This window comes from Adiantum capillus-veneris, chromosome 19 (assembly GCF_014529385.1).
Source record: "Adiantum capillus-veneris isolate H3 chromosome 19, ASM1452938v2, whole genome shotgun sequence".
Classification (NCBI taxonomy): Eukaryota; Viridiplantae; Streptophyta; class Polypodiopsida; order Polypodiales; family Pteridaceae; genus Adiantum; species Adiantum capillus-veneris.
The window spans coordinates 145,712,776-145,731,321 of NC_140949.1; the positions used below are offsets into that span (position 1 = coordinate 145,712,776).

General features: G+C 44.3%; 1 protein-coding gene across 1 annotated transcript in view; it reads left to right on the forward strand.

The window, feature by feature from the left end:
* The first annotated feature begins 1,997 nt into the window (after positions 1–1,997).
* The window catches only part of LOC147435024 (Transport protein particle (TRAPP) component), a 75,056-nt gene continuing 58,507 nt past the window's right edge, over positions 1,998–18,546 (forward strand). The window contains exons 1-2 of the mRNA XM_086491381.1: positions 1,998–2,155; positions 2,222–2,319. Coding sequence (XP_086347507.1) covers positions 2,081–2,155; positions 2,222–2,319 — 173 coding nt within the window. The 5' untranslated portion in view covers positions 1,998–2,080. The remainder of the gene's footprint in view (positions 2,156–2,221; positions 2,320–18,546) is intronic.

Here is an 18,546-nt window from a genome sequence, read left to right on the forward strand (position 1 = left end):
AGAAGCCACATAACCCTCAAAAGCCTTGGCAGTCTCATAAAACAGGCAAGAGCACACCTTTTGATCCTCAAACGTCTATGGCTCTTCGTACTACTAGCAAGCATCACAAACCTTCTACCAAGAAGCCACATAACCCTCAAAAGCCTTGGCAGTCTCATAAAAAAGGCAAGAAGTCTACAACAACATGTGAAGTCATAAGCATCAACAAAAGCCAAAGCCTAATGCTTCAATTACTGTCATAAATTTAGGCATGATGCAAACGATTACCATCAACCTAAAAAGCAAGGTAATATTCATCATCAATTCCCCATTTTATCTCTTCCCTATCCCCATCCCCATCCAACTTACCATCAAGGTGGGACCAATCCTTCATTGTCTTCTTCATTTGTCCTTGATCAAGCCCAATATGCTAAAATATTTACATAAGATACTAACACTCATTATCCCATGTAGTTGAATGCAACTACTACATATCCCTTCAACCAATCTATGGCTATTAGATATAGATGCTACTCATCATATGATCCATCCATTCCCTTGGTTATCCAAATCACTTATCTTCATCACCCCCTTGAGGTTTGCTTGGGTAATGATAGTATTCAACATGCCAAAGCTCATGGAGATGCCATTATTTCTTTACCTCGAATTTGAGGTTTGCTTGGGAGATGATAGTATTCAACATGCCAAAGCTCATGGAGATGTCATTATTGTTTTACCCAATGGTTTTGAGACTACCCTCTCTAAGGTATATTATGTTTCAAGACTCAAGAAAAATCTCATATCTGTAGGCGAGCTTACTTCTACAAGTATCAAAGTGGAATTCAACCATGAGATCTGCGAGCTTCTAGCTAGAGACCTCGCTAGTTAGTCTACATGTCTCCAAAGGTGTCTGCCTCTATCCTCTTAGCCATTCCTCTCTAGCACAAGCCCTATCTACTTTCAACACCCCATCATAAGAAAATACTATCAAATTGGCACTGTACAATAAGACATATCTCTCACCATGTTCTACATGAACTCACTCACTGGTAGCTTGCCCTGGGTTTGCCCAAACACAACACCAGTATATCATTTTTTGAAGGATGCATCTTTGCCAAAGCACATCATACACCATTTCCTATCTCCACTTCAAAAACTTTTGCACCACTTGATCTCATCCACTCTTATGTGTGTGGCCCTTGCATGTATCATCTCTTATTGAAAACAAATATATGGTGATGTTCATTGATGATTACTCTCTATAGAAACATATCATAATATCTGATTGCCACTCTTTTTTAGCATTTTAAAGGTCTACTAGAAAATAAGCTTGATAGTACTATCAAGGTTCTCTACAACGACAATGGAGGGAAATACATATATCATGAGTTTTAGCAACTCTCTCTTGAAGCTAGCATATGCCATGAGTTTACTATTCCAAATCATGCTCAGCAGAATGGTCGGGAAGAGCACATTCCCTATGGTTTATAGAATTGAGTGAGATTGGTGCCACCTTCTCGTCACTTGTGAATATGGATTTTTGGTTTTTTAATGAGCACGAGCATGAGAGCACCTAATGCACTTGTTATAATATTCTAATAAACATGTTAATACATGTTTAATTGTTACCAACATTTGCTAACTCCCAATTTTTTTCATCTTGTGAGGTTCGGACACTTGAGAAACTTGATACACATGCTTGGAATCTACCGACCTCAAAAATTCAGGTGAACTACTATCCCTCCATTGATACATAGCATATCCAATGATCATTCGTAAATTACATCCTTACAATGTCCGAGTACGATGGTGCTAAAACTATTTCAAATGACCCACTCTTTTTAAGGGATTCTAAAAAGTTCCATATTTTGACTACAATCACAAATGCAAATATCTGGTTCACGTTCGTGTTCGCTTTCGGATAATGACCGTATTCAATGATGATTCACTGCATGAATGTCTCTCTCTCTCTCTCTCGGCCCGCGTCTTGAGTTCAAGACTCCTCGGAGAGATCTCATCTTGGAATTTCTATGCCCTTTCACGCTAATCGAAATCGACTTTTCAACCATCTTCATAGCGTAGGCGTTAGCTATAAATAAACATGGCGACGGGCTTCGGTAGGATGGCTCCATTACTCAGGCCTGGTGACACTAGCGTACCAAATGTAGAGAAAGTGGTAAGCATATTTTGCTGCTGATCATCCCGGTGTCTGTGTTGTGCTGATGGGTTGACTTTGACGTAGAATGCGGAACTTTTTACGCTCACCTATGGTGCCATCGTTCGGCAGCTTCTCACCGATTTTGAGGAAGTGGATGAAGTCAACAAACAGCTGGATCTCATGTGAGCCTTCACTTACGCTTCGTTCCAGATTGAAAGCTAGGATCTGCTGGGCAGTAGTAATTTCTAAGATATTGATCTACATACAGTTAGGAATCTGAAGCTAGTTGGCGAGAAAGAGATCGTAAGGAGTAGTCAACTATTGTTGGTTGAAAGCCAATCTTCAATACTAAGGGTAACACCTGTATTTGTCGGTATGGTCTGATAGGTCTTGTGCTTGAGTATAGTTTTCCGATTATGAAAGTAGGATATATAGGCATGGTCGGATGGAGTAGACACAGGCTCACATAATCGACACATGTGAGTGTGGATTGCTGATGCTTGCCCATTAACAAGCCAAACGAACATACGTCAACACTCGAATGGGTACGGAAGCACGGGATATGTACCTATTAGACCCCCCACGGATTCCATATGTCCGATTCCACGGCCCACTAAATATAGTCTACATATGACACTTGAAACAAGAAAGAGGAGCACAAAACCATAGAAACTTGAGAATTTATGAGTGGCTGACGCATGGGAAAACTATGCTTGTGATTCGATCAAGCAAAGGCTGTTGAGAGATTGAAGTGCATCAGCCATGCTATACTTGTCAAAGTGGCAGCAACAGATGCACTCAAGTAGCGTAGATCTCACCCAAAGAAGCACAAAATAGAAATGCCAAAGATGAGCGTATCATAGACTATTGACTAACGGTGAAGCAGGCAGAGAGAGGCAGGAAAGTGGTACCCCAGACGAGTGCACATGGCTCTATATGCCACGTGGACATGCTTCATCGACTGCTAGAGCCAGTTTTTTAGTTTTGGAACCCTCTTGCATAAATGGTTTGTACACGCGTTTTGACAGATGTTATTACACTACGGTGGGCATCTGGCATGACTTGCATGTAGTTTTAGAGGAATCCAACGAGCCATTTCCCGCGTCCATTGGATTCCTAGGTGGGCTGGGTGGGTAGATGTGCGATAGTGTCACCCAGAGACTAACCCCCTGGTCAAACTTATTTATAAATCATTTTCAATGATTTTATTTATAAGACTTTGACAAAGGTTTTGCCCTTCCTAGGCCTTCAAATTTGGCTTTTAAAGGGATCAGAGCTCCTAGCAATTGAGACAGAATTGAGGAGCGCTAGTAGAAGACAAGCCCTAGCGTTTTGGCTCCTAGATCAGCCCCAATGTTTTTAGACGAGATCAGCCCCAGCGTTTTGGTCTAGATCAGCCAATGTTTGTGATTTGCAGCCCTAGTGCTTGCCATTCCTGCAGATCAGCCCTAGCGTTTTCAAATTTCAGCCCTTTCCTCGCCGGATCTGGCTGGGATTTGCACTGCAGATTAGACCTAGCGTTTTCAGATTTCAGCCTTCCCTCATTGGATCCGACTGGGATCTGAAATGTTTCGGCGAAACGAATTGTTTTTTTTTTTTTTGCCCCCTTTGACCGGATAACCTCAAACCACAGTTAACCTCAAACCATTGTTTGGGGATTTTTAAGCCATGCACAAAGGCCGCCTCAAAAAATTGATAAATTTTTTTGACCCTCATGCATGTCGAATAATCTCTCTCTCTCTCTCTCTCTCTCTCTCTCTCTCTCTCAACCTTACACATAAGCTTGGCCCCCTCGTCTTTACTTATACGTTGTTGCAGCTGGCTGTGGACTTACCTTGTTCACTCGTGATTCAAGTCTCTAGATTTTGGTATTTCACATGTCTTGATAGGCCTTGGCCGTTGAATATGGACTCTGGACTCTTTCTCTTGCATTTTTTACCGCGTGTAGGTGCAGAGCAAATCCATAGGTGATTTACTGAGTTGAAGCAATACAAAGAAATACCGAAAGGGATGCGAGGGTTTGGGGCCAGTGCTCTCTTGGGGTGGAGTGTGCCGTGCATCACTTTCAATTCAATTGTTTTTGAAGTGCTTAAAGTTTGTTAGGTTTGTTCTTTTTCGTTGGTATCTGGTGCCTTCTTGTTATAGTGGTATCAAAGCTCCAGTCGTGTGCTTTTCTGAAAGCATACCGGTCCTGCCAAGAACAAACAGAGCACAATGGCGTTTTTGGATTCTACATAGTACTTGTAGTACTTCACGACATACTTTCGTGACATCCGTAGCAAAATCTCTCGATGCTGCAAAGTTTTCAACATTCTATATGTTGCCCCCTTTGATGCCCGAGGTGGTATCCCCTCCTCTGGCACCAGAAAGTGCAAGAGCCTTTAACCGGCAACCCTTTTAGCCTTCTGTTTCAATTGAGGGAGACTTTAGGAACACGGTGCAGCCGTCTGACCCTATTCCAATGCAACCGCCTTTGCCATCACCTCCCCCACCACCACCGCCCCCTTGATACAATGTGTTTGGTGCTTGTATGGATATCTGTCACAAAGTGATGACGTGGCTACCGACAGCAGAAACCGTAATTTCTGCCAAAAACCCTAAAAATCCTACAAACCCTAATTTCTGCCAAAAACCCTAATTTTGCAGAAACCCTAACCCTAACTGCTGGCTGAAACCCTAAAATGGATGGAAACCCTAAAATCAGGCGGCCATGCCACGTGGCAGCAGGTACAGATTTCCGGGATTTGCGGAGGCTGGAAAAAAGCAAGCGACGCAATTTGAGCAGCTTTTTGGCTACGCAAGAGAAATTGAGAAGAGAAAGAGAGAGAATTTGCTTTATTTTGCTCTCATTGAGAGCGAGAGAGAAACTGCTTTTGATCTGAAAGCTTTTAGGGCTCTGCTTTTGGGCATCCCTTGTAATCTTTTTATACGCGGTGAGGGCCTCACTCCTCAAAGCATCTGGATGCAGAGTTTGAGAGTGAAACCCTAATCGCTCTCTTGTACTTTGATGATTGATTAATACATAATGAAATACCGAAAGGGGCGCCTGTCTTTGGGGCCAATATCTCTAGGCACGGAACTCCGCCGGGACAGTGCAAATCTATTGTGATCTGTGAATTGTTTTGAAGTGGTTATTTAGTGCTGTCGCGATTGATTCTTGACTTGGAGTGTCCAAGTCTGTTACAGTGGTGTCAGAGCACGATCGATTTCTCTTCTACGGGAAATTTGATTCCCAATTTTTTTCCGCGGCAACTATGGCTTCACGCAAGGATCAGTCGACTCCCTCTGCATCTGGTGATGCGGGCAGGGATCACAACGAAGATTCCGACAGAGTATGGCCCGCCTTGGCCTACTCAAGCGGAGCAAAGAGATGAAGCGTCGTCAATTGATCGGCGATGCAACAAAGATGATGCTCAGTTTTGCGAAGGATCCGAAATTGGCAAAATATATGAGCGAGACTTATTTTCAGGAAGTGTATGCGCAGTGGCAGAAAATCACTACACCACCTCTGAAACCCGCTCTCAAGAAACCTTTTGATCAAAAACAGTATTTAGAGAAGCAATTACAAGAGGTGGTTGATGCACGGATTGCTCAGCTTTTTGACGCGCAAAAGAAAGACGGCAAAAAGCAGAAGAAAAGCACTGACTTCCCGGGTTATTTGGGTCGTCAGTCGACATTTGACAAGGCAAAGAAACAAAAGAAGTGTGTTCGATTTGAAGGAGTACCCAGTTCTTCTTCTTTTGACAGTTCTTCTAGCTCTTCAGATTCAAGCGAAGAAGACAGAAAAGGTAAAAAGCGAAGCAAGAAACAAAGCTTCAGAAAGGGCAAGAAAAAGGCAAAGAAAGCTAAATCTTGCCCAGAGACCGACAGTTCTACTGAGGACTCGTCTACAGATAGCTCAGATTCCGATGACGGAAACTTTTATGCGAACAAGAAGAATTTTTATAAAGCCAACCAGTGTGACTTTCTGGAAGATAAAAGCAAGAAAGTCCGAGAGTTTAAGGAAGGTGGACACTCGATCAAATTTGATACTTTTTCAGGATACTCAGATGCTTCGAAGGCTTTGTCTTTTATACAGCAGTTTGACATCGATTTCGCGGGAGGACGCTATTCAGAGCACTCCAAGATTCGGAGAGCTGCCTCTTACTTTAAGGGGAATGCTCGTACTTGGTGGTCCACGCTTCTTTTCAACAAGACTGTGCCAGTTAATGGCTGAAATTTAAGAAGCTTTTTATTTCTTCTCGGTTGACGCAAGAGTATGAACGAGATATACGAGCTGCTTGGAACCATCTTCGGATGACCAAGAAAGATACAATCAATGCTTATTGTGAAAGATTCTGGAGCTCTTTTCTACGCGCCTCTTCATTCAAGAAGATCTCGTTCAGAGAACAGATTGAGCGGTTCACCTTGGGTCTACCTACAGAGATCCGAGATCACTGCTTGGAGCAGAAGTCAGCTTCTATTCAGGAGTTGATGAGTCATGCGAAGCGGGGCTTTGCCATTCACTCTGGAAGTCTAACCTACCCCACAGATGAGGCCATGACACAACGAACCGAACAGACTTCTGGGAATGAAAGTAGAAAGAAAAATAGCAACCCAGAGAAAAAGGATGCACAACCCAAGCTTACTCCTGAGGAGAGAGCTCGCTTCATCAAAGAGGGGAAGTGCTTTGGATGCGGGGAATATGGACATATCTCCGCGAAGTGCCCTAAAAAGGCACAGAAAGAACAGAATGATAAAGACGACGATAGGCCTGAGAGTTCGAGAGCAGCTGAGGAACGTGGCAGAAAAGGCAGATAGAAAAGCATAACTGGTACCACATGGCGTGGGACCTACACCGAATTAAATGAATGAAAGTACAAACTTTGCCGCTTTTGGGGCAAAGTGAAGGATCAGGAAGCTCTTTTGAAGGAGCGAAGGCCAACGTCTTTTCACTTGGAATTGGCGGCTCGAGTTGGAATTACGCCCGACAGACTGACGCCACAGGCGGAGGTAGTTTGACTCGCACCCGGATGGGATGTTGCCATTACACCGAGCATTGGCAAACTTCGTTTGCAATGACAGGGGTGTTGAGGGCACGCGAGTGACGTTTTACGCGAGTGACGTTCTACTCGGAATCCCTTGGTACCACAAGAACTACGCCGTGGTTGACTACCGGACCGAGAAAGCGACTTTGACAAATGAAGGGCTCAGAGATTGTACTTGATGAATTTCAGTTTCTTTACTCATTCTTTTGGGAGAGAGCTAAACGATAAATAAAGGTTGAATATGTTTTGACCTAAACAAAAGAACGCCAAGATTTTTCTCCACACTCATGCCGATTGCTTTTTAGAGGGCCTGAAGATCAGACCATTGACCTGATACCTGGAAGCACGTCACCGAACCGGCCACCTTTACCGTGTGAGCTGAGTACAGAATGAAAAGATTATGAACCAAGTGAAAGACCTCTTGGAAAAGGATCTTGTCCAGCCTAGTACTTCACCGTATTGCTCTCCACTGTTGTTGGATTTGAAGAAAGACGGATCTTGGAGAATGCGCATCGATTATAGAACTCTCAACAAAATCACCATCAAGAACAGATTTCCGATTCCTAGGACTGATGATATACTCAACAGGTTACAGGGATCCTCGTGCTTTAGAAGGATTGATCTGAAGAGTGGATATCATCAGATCCGAATTGCACCGGAAGACGTCTACAAGACAGCCTTTCAAACTACTTTTGGGTTATTTGAGTTTTTGGTGATGCCTTTTGGCTTAACCAATGCTCCTGCGACATTTAACCGGATGATGGACGGGATTTTTCGAGAGTACATGTCACAAGGCGGGCACCACGTGCCAATAGAAAAGAACAGATTGAACAAACTTTTAGCACTTCAATAACAACTAAACTGAAAGAGAGAGACGACACGCGACACGGAGTGGTGGAATTCCACCACAGAGAGTATTGGTGCCCCTTTCGGTATTTCTTTATATTACTGCCGATTCACAAAGTACAACAGCCGGGGAGCACCTCCTCTGCAATCTGCGTGCTAAAGAGTGCAAGAGAGGGCCCCCAAGGCTCATATTTAAAGGCCCAAAGCCTAAAAGCATCAAATATGAAAAGCTGACCCCAAAAAATCACTTTCCTAAAATTTCGGGATTTCCCTAAAAATCTGCCGCGAATTCCGGGACGTCCGTACAGGTGCCACATCATCATATTTTGATGTGCAAAGTCTTTTGAGTGTGTTCTGCTTTATTTTTAATGCCTTTATGTCACTTGGGGCCCCATCGGATGGGGTCCCCATAAGTTGGTAGGACTTCTTCTTCTGTTGCTTGTTCTTCTTAGGGTTTCTAGAATTAGGGTTTGTAGGTTTTAGGGTTAGGGTTTCCAGAATTAGGGTTTGCAAGTTTTAGGGTTAGGGTTTCCAGAATTAGGGTTTCAGCAGTTAGGGTTTCTGGAAGAAATTAGGGTTAGGGTTTCTGCTCTCAGGCAGCCACATCATCTGTAAGTTGGCTCCATTCTTTAGGCTTTGACACGTCACCAGTTTGTTACAGTACAGGCTATTTGTTGGCACTTTCTTTGATGATATCATTGTTTTCTCCAAGAATGAGGCAGAACACAGAGATCATCTACTTCAAAGATACACTTTTTGGGACACTTTGTCTCAGCAGTAGGAGTGTAAATGGATTCGGCCAAGATAGAGACTATATGTGATTGGCCCGATTTGAAGAATGTCCATGAAGTTGGAAGCTTCTTGGGACTGTGTTTGTACTACAGGCGGTTCATACTTCCCCTTTGTATATCTTGATACAGAAAGGAGTCCCTTTCTCGTGAGGATCCACAGAGGTGACTGCCTTTCAGACATTGAACAAGACAAGACCAGTTTTGACTTTGCCGGACTTGCAGAAGTCATTCGAAGTATATTGTGATGCTTGTGGTCGTAGTCTGGGTGTGGTCTTAATGCAAGAAGGCCATGTCATTGCTTACAAGAGCCGATTGTTCTCTAGGCCGGAGATGACAGCACAGATTTATGAGAAAGAGCTTTTGGCGGTTATCCATGCTCTTACTCAGTGGCGTAGCATTACCTACTCGGAGCGGATTTTACTGTCTTTACAGATCATCAGAGTTTGCGCTACTTCTTGTCACAAAAGCAGCTTTCGGAAAAGTAGATGCGGTGGGCGAACATCTTGTCACAGTTTCACTTCCAGATGGTCCATGTGCAGGGACAGAAGAATGTGGTGGCAGATGCTTTGTCTCGAAAGCCGTTGGTTCTGGCTATTTCCGCGATACATCATAGAATCTTCGAGGATATGGTCGACCGGTATGCCACAGATACAGATTTTGCAGATATTTTCACACGGATACGAGATGGGGAGACAGTAGCAGGATACTCCATTCGGAAAGGCTACTTGATGAGAAAGACTATGTTGTGCGTTACACAGCCGTTGAGGGAAAAGGTTATGACTGAATGCCATTGTCCACCTTTTACGGGTCACCGCGGCATTGGTACCATGAAGGGGGTAGAGAGATACTTCTTTTGGTTGAGACTCAAAAAGGATGTGGAAGAGTTTGTGCGCAGTTGCTTAGTATGCTAGAAGGTCAAGTTTGACAGGCATAAGGCACAGGGATTGTTACAGCCTTTTACCCATACCCACCCGCCCTGGAAAAGGATTGCAATGGATTTCATTTTTGATATCCCGAGAACACAGAATGCTAACGATGATTTTCCGATTACATGGCATGCCTGAGACGATTGTCTCCAACAGAGACCCCAGATTTACGAGTTTGTTTTGGAAGGCAATTTGGGAGAACATTGGCACGCGGTTGCAGTTCTTGTCATCGTTCCACTTGCAGACTGACGGGCAATCTGAGATTGCCAATTCAGTGGTTTTAGATTTATTGAAGTCTTGTATCTCGGATCAGAAGACTCAATGGGAAAAGTACTTAACTTTGGTGGAATTTGCCTACAATAACACGATACACTCTTCGACGGGGAAGGCGCCATTTGAGATCGTTGAAGGTGCTGGGAAGGTCCACCCTTCCTAAGCACGAACGATAAGATCTTTGAAGTGGATGAATATACGCGAGATTTGGATACGGCTTTCGCCAAGGTTCGCGAGACTTTGTAGAAGTCTCAAGAACGACAGAAAAAGGCAGCGGATCGCCATCGTCGCGACTTGAAATTGAAGGAGGATAATTGGGTGCTCTTACATTTTGAGAAGGCATGCCTTAGAAAGAAAAAGGGAAAGGAGAGGCTTTTTTTTCCAAAGCTTAGCATGCGATACTACAGACCTTTCCAGATCATTGAAAAGATAAATGATGTCTCCTTTCGATTGAAACTGCCAGATACTTGGAGGATTCACAATGCATTTCATGTGAGTCTCTTGAAACCTTTTAAGGGTGATGTGCCTGATGATGGGGAGCCTGATGAGCAACCCGAAGTGGAATAAAATGAGGAGATCCTTGTTTCTGAACAGATTTTGGCACATAAGGATACGAAGACTAAAGGTAAAGTCCGAAGGCGGTTCTTGGTTAAGTTCAAGAACTATCTTGCATTTGATGCAAAGTGGATGGAGGAGGAGGACCTAGTAGATACTCCTTGGATTGTGAAACTTTACCTCGATGCTTTGGTTTAGCATAGTCTACTCCAAACGGAACCCAGAATTCAGCTTGGCCAGAGATTTGGTGCAGTGGGATGCACAAGAGGGGAGTCACTCCACTCCTTTGTCAACAGATGCCTTGATTTTGATACTAGAGTCACTGATGTCTCTTTGAGCTTCAGGGATACTGAGAGCTGACAGTATTCTGCTGGATGACTTTATGAAATGGAATTCCTGATTATGATACTGATTTGTTCTTGACTTCTTTTAAGTAGAGGAACTGATAGGCGAAATGACTGCAGCATTTTGGTCTGATTGATCTCGAATAGACATGGTTGCAATAGGGGTTAGTCAATCGAACATTGATGAGGTCCCGATTGGACCTAGATGCGGTTGCTAGCTACATTGCCGATAAATCATGGTCTAAGATCCGAATGAATATTGAATGTGATGTGATTGAAATTGAGAAGAGAAAGATAGAATTTTCTTTATTTCGCTCTCATTGCGAGAGAGAGAGAGAGAGAGAGAGAGAGAGAGAGAGAGAGAGAGAGAGAGAGAGAGAGAGAGAGAGAGAGAGAGAGAGAGAGAGAGAGAGAGAGAGAGAAACTGCTTTTGAACTGAAAGCTTTTAGGGCTCTGCTTTTGGGCATCCCTTGTAATCATTTTATACGCGGTGAGGGAGGGCCTCACTTCTCAAAGCATTTGGACGCAAAGTCTGAGAGTGAAACCCTAACCGCTCTCATTTACTTTGATGATTGATTAATACATAAAGAAATACCGAAAGGGGCGCTAGTCTTTGGGGCCAATATCTTTAGGCACGGAACTCAGCCGGGCCAGTGCAAATCTTTTGTTGTCATGTGATACATCCAACCCTATGTGTCCGTGGACAAGCTACACCATAGCAGGGTTCCCATCAGTCCAGTCAGTTTAGATCAGAAGTGATCTGGCACTTTTGTGAGTCTATTCGTAGACCGTGCATGCCCAGTCACTTAGTGTAGATGCATATCCTCTGGTTCCACACGGCATAAGCATAAGCATTTCCATCAGATTCCATCAGAGTCAGTTTGGGGATTTTTCAAGTGACTTTATCCTATTTTTCCTAATTTTAACATTTTTCACTTATTTATTGAGTGACTTTTGTTGGGAACTCAGTAGGGCAAATTGGGTAAGTTAATATATAAGCAAACCCAAGTTAGCACAATTGGGCAGATCTGAAGGAGCACAACAGGCCCCCAAGCAGCAGGTGCTTCCCCTCTCTCAACAAGACCCTCGCCAAGCCTCCCTTGGTGAGACCCATCCCCTTCAGCCCATCAACGTTTTGGATCGCCATCAAGCCTCTCTCTCCCCTTGGCGTTTCCTCAAGTGCAGCCATCACCACCCAGCTTCTCTGCTTGGCGTTTCCCCCCTACCACAGGCAGCCAATTCAGCGTTTTTGACTCAGTGATTCCAGCCAATTCAGCAAATTACTAACGCTAGCAAACCTGCCATTTTCAGCGTTTTTCAGCATTGGGAAAACCTGCAAATTCCAGCGTTTTCAGCCTACGACAGTGACCCGAAAATGCAGCCAGAAAGTGCAAGACTTCAGCGTTTTTCATCTTCATACGAGGCTCGACAAGCGGGTCATTTTCAGCCATAAAAACAGCAGATAAAAGAGCATCGAATTCAGCTCTAAAGTCATCATCGTCGTCATCGGCATAGTCCCCGTTTGCATCAGTCCATGCATCATCATTGTACACCTTTGTGCAATCAAAAGTAGACCACTCTCGCCGACGAGAGTGGGGCCTTCGGAGGAGGGTTTTACAACCTCTCGGGTGTGGTATCTCTTCTCTCTCCTTCTCTCAGTCTCATTCACTTGCACGCACAATATCCACTCACTTTGTTCGTGATCATAGCACTCTCCATAAAGACGGAAGGCTCTCTCCTTCCCTAAGAACTAAAAGGAACCTTGAGCAAATATAGATCACTAATCTTGAGAAAATACAACATTCATTCCGCTGCACCTTACATTCGTATCAGAGCTTTGGAAGTGTTCTGCACTACTCAAGGGAAGAACCACAAAGAACCACAATATTTTTTTTGCTTGTTGCGGTCGCACGAACCCAAGTTCGCTTGGGCGTGTCGATTCCTAATCGTGTTTTGTTGAAGAGTGGCAGGAATCCCAAGAAAGAAGGGCTTGTCCAGCCTCCCCTTGTGTCTCTTTTCACTCATTGAGAGCGGACCGTGCACTTAGCGGCCGGCCAATCGACGTGAGGTGTGAAAAAGCAACCTTGGTGTGAGCGCAAGGCCGCCAAGGGGTGCGCCCGCAGAAAGGAGTAGAACTCGGGTGAAGAGAAGATCCTTCTCCAACGCGATTTGCAAGCAAAAGAAAACCTCAAGAACCTCAAGAACCAAGTTCCTCGTGAACTTAAGAACCAAAGATCCTAGTGCATGGTTGTCAGCCGAAGCGGCATGGATACTTCGCATTCAGGTGTTGAGCATGAGAGAGGCGACGAAGGATTCTTCCCACTAGGAGGATTTTCCAACCCTCCCCCTTCGCCATCTACGCCACGAGTTGTCCTAACTCCTATGGAGATGATGGTCAAGTCGATGTTGGACATGATGTCACAACAACAAGAAACGAATTGAGTTGCATTGGCACAACTCGCAAGCAAAGCAGAACAACAAGACACTAGGGACCGTGAGCGTGACGACAGGATTGCAAGAATTGCCGCAGAACAAGAAGCCAAGGACCGCGAGCGCGACGAAAGAAACGCCAGACATGCCGCACAACAGGAAGACAAGTCATAGTAACAGGGGACGCCCTTTTTCGGGCTTCTCGTCCCCACTTTTCCGTCCCCACTTGCCGTCCCGTCCTCTTTTTTACACTAAAAATCCATTTGAGCCCCGTTTCCCGTCCCCTGTTCCCCGTCCCGGAATGCGTCCCTTGTGACTATGAGACAAGTGCCTTGCTCTAGAACGCGAACGCGACACAAGGAAAGAAAGAAAAGAACTAAGAAAGGAGGAAGCGGCGGCACGAAGCGCGGCCTTGGAGGTCGAGCGTGAAGCTCAAAGAGAGCTACGCACTCAAGAATTGATTTCCCAAGTGCTAGCCTCGAAGACCGAACCACCCAAAGATCGTGGGAGTTCCTCAAGTGGTGTAAGCCACGATGCGGATTCCAACAACCCAGTCACCGAAAAGTTGACCTTCAGTAAGCATGATGGTAAGATGGATGCTACGGTTATTCATTCTTGGTTGCATCAATTTAATGCTTATTTTGCGACAACTAAGAAAACAGGAAATAACAAAGTTTTGACGGCAGCTATGTACCTCGCCGGTGATGCCATTAATTGGTACCACGCATGGCAAGAGGCATTGCTAGCCGCGCACCTAGAGGCAGTCGACGATTTCACGCCCCTCTCTTTTAGTTGGGCTGATTTCCAAGACAAGCTAAAGGCGCGGTTTATGCCACCTCAGTACCTTGCACGATTGGTGCGCTCTCAAGCAAAATGGTATGTCGGTTATGTCTTTCTCTAATCGTGTTTTGCAGCTCGGCACTCAATTACGCAAATCGGATTCGGAGCGCAAGGAGGCATTTCTTTACGGATTGGACGAGTATATCAAGTATGATGTCGAGGTACTAGATCCAATCGATCTCAACAAAGCGGTAGCGATTGCTCTCGCACACAAGATGAAGCACAACAAAGGAAAGGCTAAGGAAAACAAGACTTCTCAAGGAACCCCGCAGAATTCTCAGAATACACAGAATGGTAAGAACGGTAAGAACGGTAAGAATGGTAATTCTTCTAGCCCTTCTTCCTCTAATTTCTCGGAAAAGAACTCTAACAATGAATCTAAGGGTAAAGCTAAAGCACCTTCCAAACCTAAGCTAACCCAGGATGAAAAAGCTTCACAAGGAATTATAGGAGGATACATCACGGCTGAAGAACAAGTGATTTATGTTAAAGAAGGTAGATGTTTTCAATGTCACGTCAAGGGTCACATTAAGAAGGCCTGTCCTAAGACAGTCCCACCTAAAGAACCAAAGGCACCCACAGCTACCACAAGCACTGTCACAACACAACCTGCATCTTCTCCTGACTCTGACACACATTGATAAATCTCTCTTGAAGTGTTATGGTCATGTAAAGGGACAACGTTTTATTATATTGTTTGATCCAGGCAGTATGTATGATGTGATTAGTCCCCTTCTCGTTGAGAGAGCCCGCCTAGAGGTTAGTCAGAAAGCTCGTCTCGAGGTTTCTGGCTTCGCTCCTGGTATGGACTCTCGTATCATGAAGGAGTACCTTGATGTGATGTTTACCGTTCAACAAGCTTCTTTTCGTAGGAAATTTCTTGTATCTCCTCTCTCAGGATGTGATATGATTTTGGGCATTAAATGGTTACGTGAACTTGACGCTCACATTAAATTTGGTGCTAACACGATCACTTTACATTCCGATACTGATTCCCCTCTCATCATTCGTTCTGAGGAGGGCGTGCATTCTTTGCCTCTCATCTCGCATATACAGGTAAAGCGTGAATTACGACGAGGAGCACAAGCGGCATTCATCTATGCTGCTCCAATTTCCCTGAGTATTCAGGCTCCAAGTAAGTATTCGGAGTTGTTTACGAAGTTTAAACATCTCTTTTTGCAGGATGATCTTCCACCTCGTCTCCAATCCGAGCGGTCGGAGGACCATCACATCGAGCTTATGGAGGGAGCGCAGCCTGTCAGCAAGGCTCCCTACCGTTTGAACAAGTCACAGGAGGAAGAGTTAGAGCGACAACTCACGGAGTTGGTGGCTAGAGGATTCATACGCCCTAGTTTAAGTCCTTTTGCTGCCCCTATTTGTTTGTTAGCAAGAAGGATGGTTCGTCTCGTTTGTGTGTTGATTACAGGGCATTAAACAAGATGACCGTCAAGAACAAGTTTCTGATGCCTCGCATTGAGTATATCCTCGATAGGCTCAATGGGGCAAAGGTTTTCAGCAAAGTCAATCTCAAAAGCGGATGCCATCAGGTACGGGTATTCAAAGGCAACATTTTCAAGACCGCCTTCCGCACCGAGCGAGGGCAATGGAAGTATATTGTTATGCCTTTTGGATTGACAGGAGCCGTGGGTACGTTCAATCGTCTCATGGTAGGTCGTTTCGGCGATATGGTAGGTGTATGTGTGTTCATCTTTTAGATGATATTCTCATTTTTTCTGCATCGTGGGAGAACCATGAAAGAGATGTTGAAAGGGTACTAACTCGTTTGGATGAGTGTCAGTTGTACATTGCAGCTAAGAAGTCTGAATTTTTTCTTACTGAAGTCACTTATCTGGGTTATATCATTTCTGCAGAAGGCGTCAAGCTAGACCCCGTGAAGGTGGAACAGGTTCGTAATTGGGATTTGCCCAAAACTGCATATGATGTGCGTTCTTTTCTTGGTTTATGTCAAGCATATAGTTCGCGCATAGAGAATTTTTGCACGCATTGCTGCACCTATGACTGATGTTTTGAAAGGGGTAAAGACTCGCCGTCAGCACGTAGACTTGCATGAAGCAGCCATTGAGGCTTTCACAGCTCTCAAGGTTGCGGTGACAGAAGCATCGTGTCTTATCCTTGCCTCTTGGGATGACCCCTTTGAGGTATGGACGGATGCGAGCAATGTCGCCATAGGCGCTGTGCTCCAGCTGCATGGTCGCCCAGTAGCTTTCCTTAGCCGGAAGCTCAATAGTGCGGAAAAGAATTATTCAGTTTATGATAAAGAATTGTTGTCTGTCATTCACTCTCTTAAGCATTGGAAGCATTTTTTGTACAGTAGAGAGTTTACAGTGCGCACAAATCATCAAGCCCTCAAGTAGCTGCAGTCTATGCCTAGTGCACATTGGAGTGATCGCCAAGCGCGGTGGTCACAATTTTTTGAGCAATTTGGCGGTTTCATTGAGTATGTGCCTGGAAAAGCTAACCCTGTGCAGATGCGTTGAGTCGCAAAGGACAGATTTTGGCTCTTGAGTCAAGAACCACATTTTCTATACAGGGTGAGTCTTTTGACAGCATGAAGAATCAGCATACTGATTCGGAGTTTGGTAAGTATTGGTTGCAGACTCTTGCTTTCCAAGGGCCCAGCAACTATCTCATTCGTGATGGATTGTTATTTTTCGTTAGCGTTTATGTGTGTTGCCCTCTCTCAGGCCAACCATATTGCATGATGCACATGATTCTCTCACGGGTCGGCACAGGGGTATGAACACCACATTGGAAAAGATTGAACGTTTTTTTTTTGGCCTAAAATGCGGAAAGATGTGTTTCGTTATGTCACACAGTGCACTACATGTCAAAAAGTAAAAGCTCCTTGGAGTAAGCAGCAAGGTCTATTGCTTCCGTTGCCTATTCCCGAGGGACCTTTTCAAGATATCTCTATCGATTTTGTGACTAACTTACCACCAAGTCTACATTCAAGGAACACACAATGTTTAATAATTGTTGATCGTTTCAGCAAATTTTGCATGTTGATTCCTTGTAAAGGCACAGTTACTGTACAAGATGTTGCACGATTGTTCATAAAGCATTGGTACCCCCTCTGTGGTTTGCGAAAGTCCATTGTTTCAGATAGGGATGTTAAGTTTACGTCCAACTTTTGGCGTGCACTCTTTGAAAATTTTGGCACAAAGTTGAATTTTTCATCCGCTTTTCATCCACAGTCAGATGGTCAAACCGAAATTTATAATCAATTGGCTGTTGATGTGTTAAAATCTTATGTTCATGATCAACAGTCTCAATGGGAGCTCTATCTCCCATTGGTTCAGGCTATCCTAAATGATTCCTTCTCTTCTGCTATTGGTCGAACCCCGTATGAGGCAGCTTTTGGACTCCGTTCTAGTCACTTTTGACTAGATCGGTCAGTCAAATGCCTGATGCCAATGCTGAGAGTCAGTCATTGGATGAGATTTCTGAGAGTGTGAATCTTCGGCTAAGCAAAGCTCAGGAATCTTATTCTAGAAAGGCTAACAAGCATCGTCAGGAGGTCTCGATCAAGGAAGGAGATTGGGTGTATCTACGAATCATGAAACAGCGTCTTAAGCAAGTTGAAAAGAAATGTCCTAAGTTCTCTTTTCGTATGTATGGTCCATTTCCAGTCATCAAAAAGATTAATGAGGTTTCAATGAAATTGAAGTTGCCTAACTCATGGTCAATGCACAACGTTTTCCATGTTTGTTGGTTGAAAGTGTTTCACGAAACACCTCCAAAGGACGTTTCGGAAGAAGAAGAACTGGAGATCATCGATGAAGCTGAAGTCACGGAGCCGGAGCAAGTCTTGTGGCATTAGTTTCGCCATGGTTCGAAGAAACAAGTACGACAATATTTTTTGAAGTTCAAAGATCGAGGAACCCACGAAGCGGTGTTGTAGACAAAGAGTTCTTCAAGGATTATCCAGAGTTGTTGGCAGACTACAAGGAAGCCATGCAGCTCGGTACCAATACCTCACTTTAAAAAGGAGGGGATGTCACGTGACACATCCAACTGTGTGTGTCCGTGGACAAGCTACACCATAGCAAGGTTCCCGTGAGTCAAGTCAGTTTAAATTAGAAGTGATCTGGCACTTTTTGTGAGTATTCGTAGACCGTGCATGCCCAGTCACTTAGTATAGATGCATATCCTCCGGTTGCATAAGCATAAGCATAATCATTTCCATCAGAGTCAGTTTGGGGATTTTTCAAGTGACTTTATTGCATTTTTTCCTATTTTTAACATTTTTCACTTATTTATTAAGTGACTTTTGTTGGGTACTCAGTAGGGCAAATTGGGTAAGTTAATATATAAGCAAACCCAAGTTAGCACAAATTGGCAAATGAGCCAAGGAGC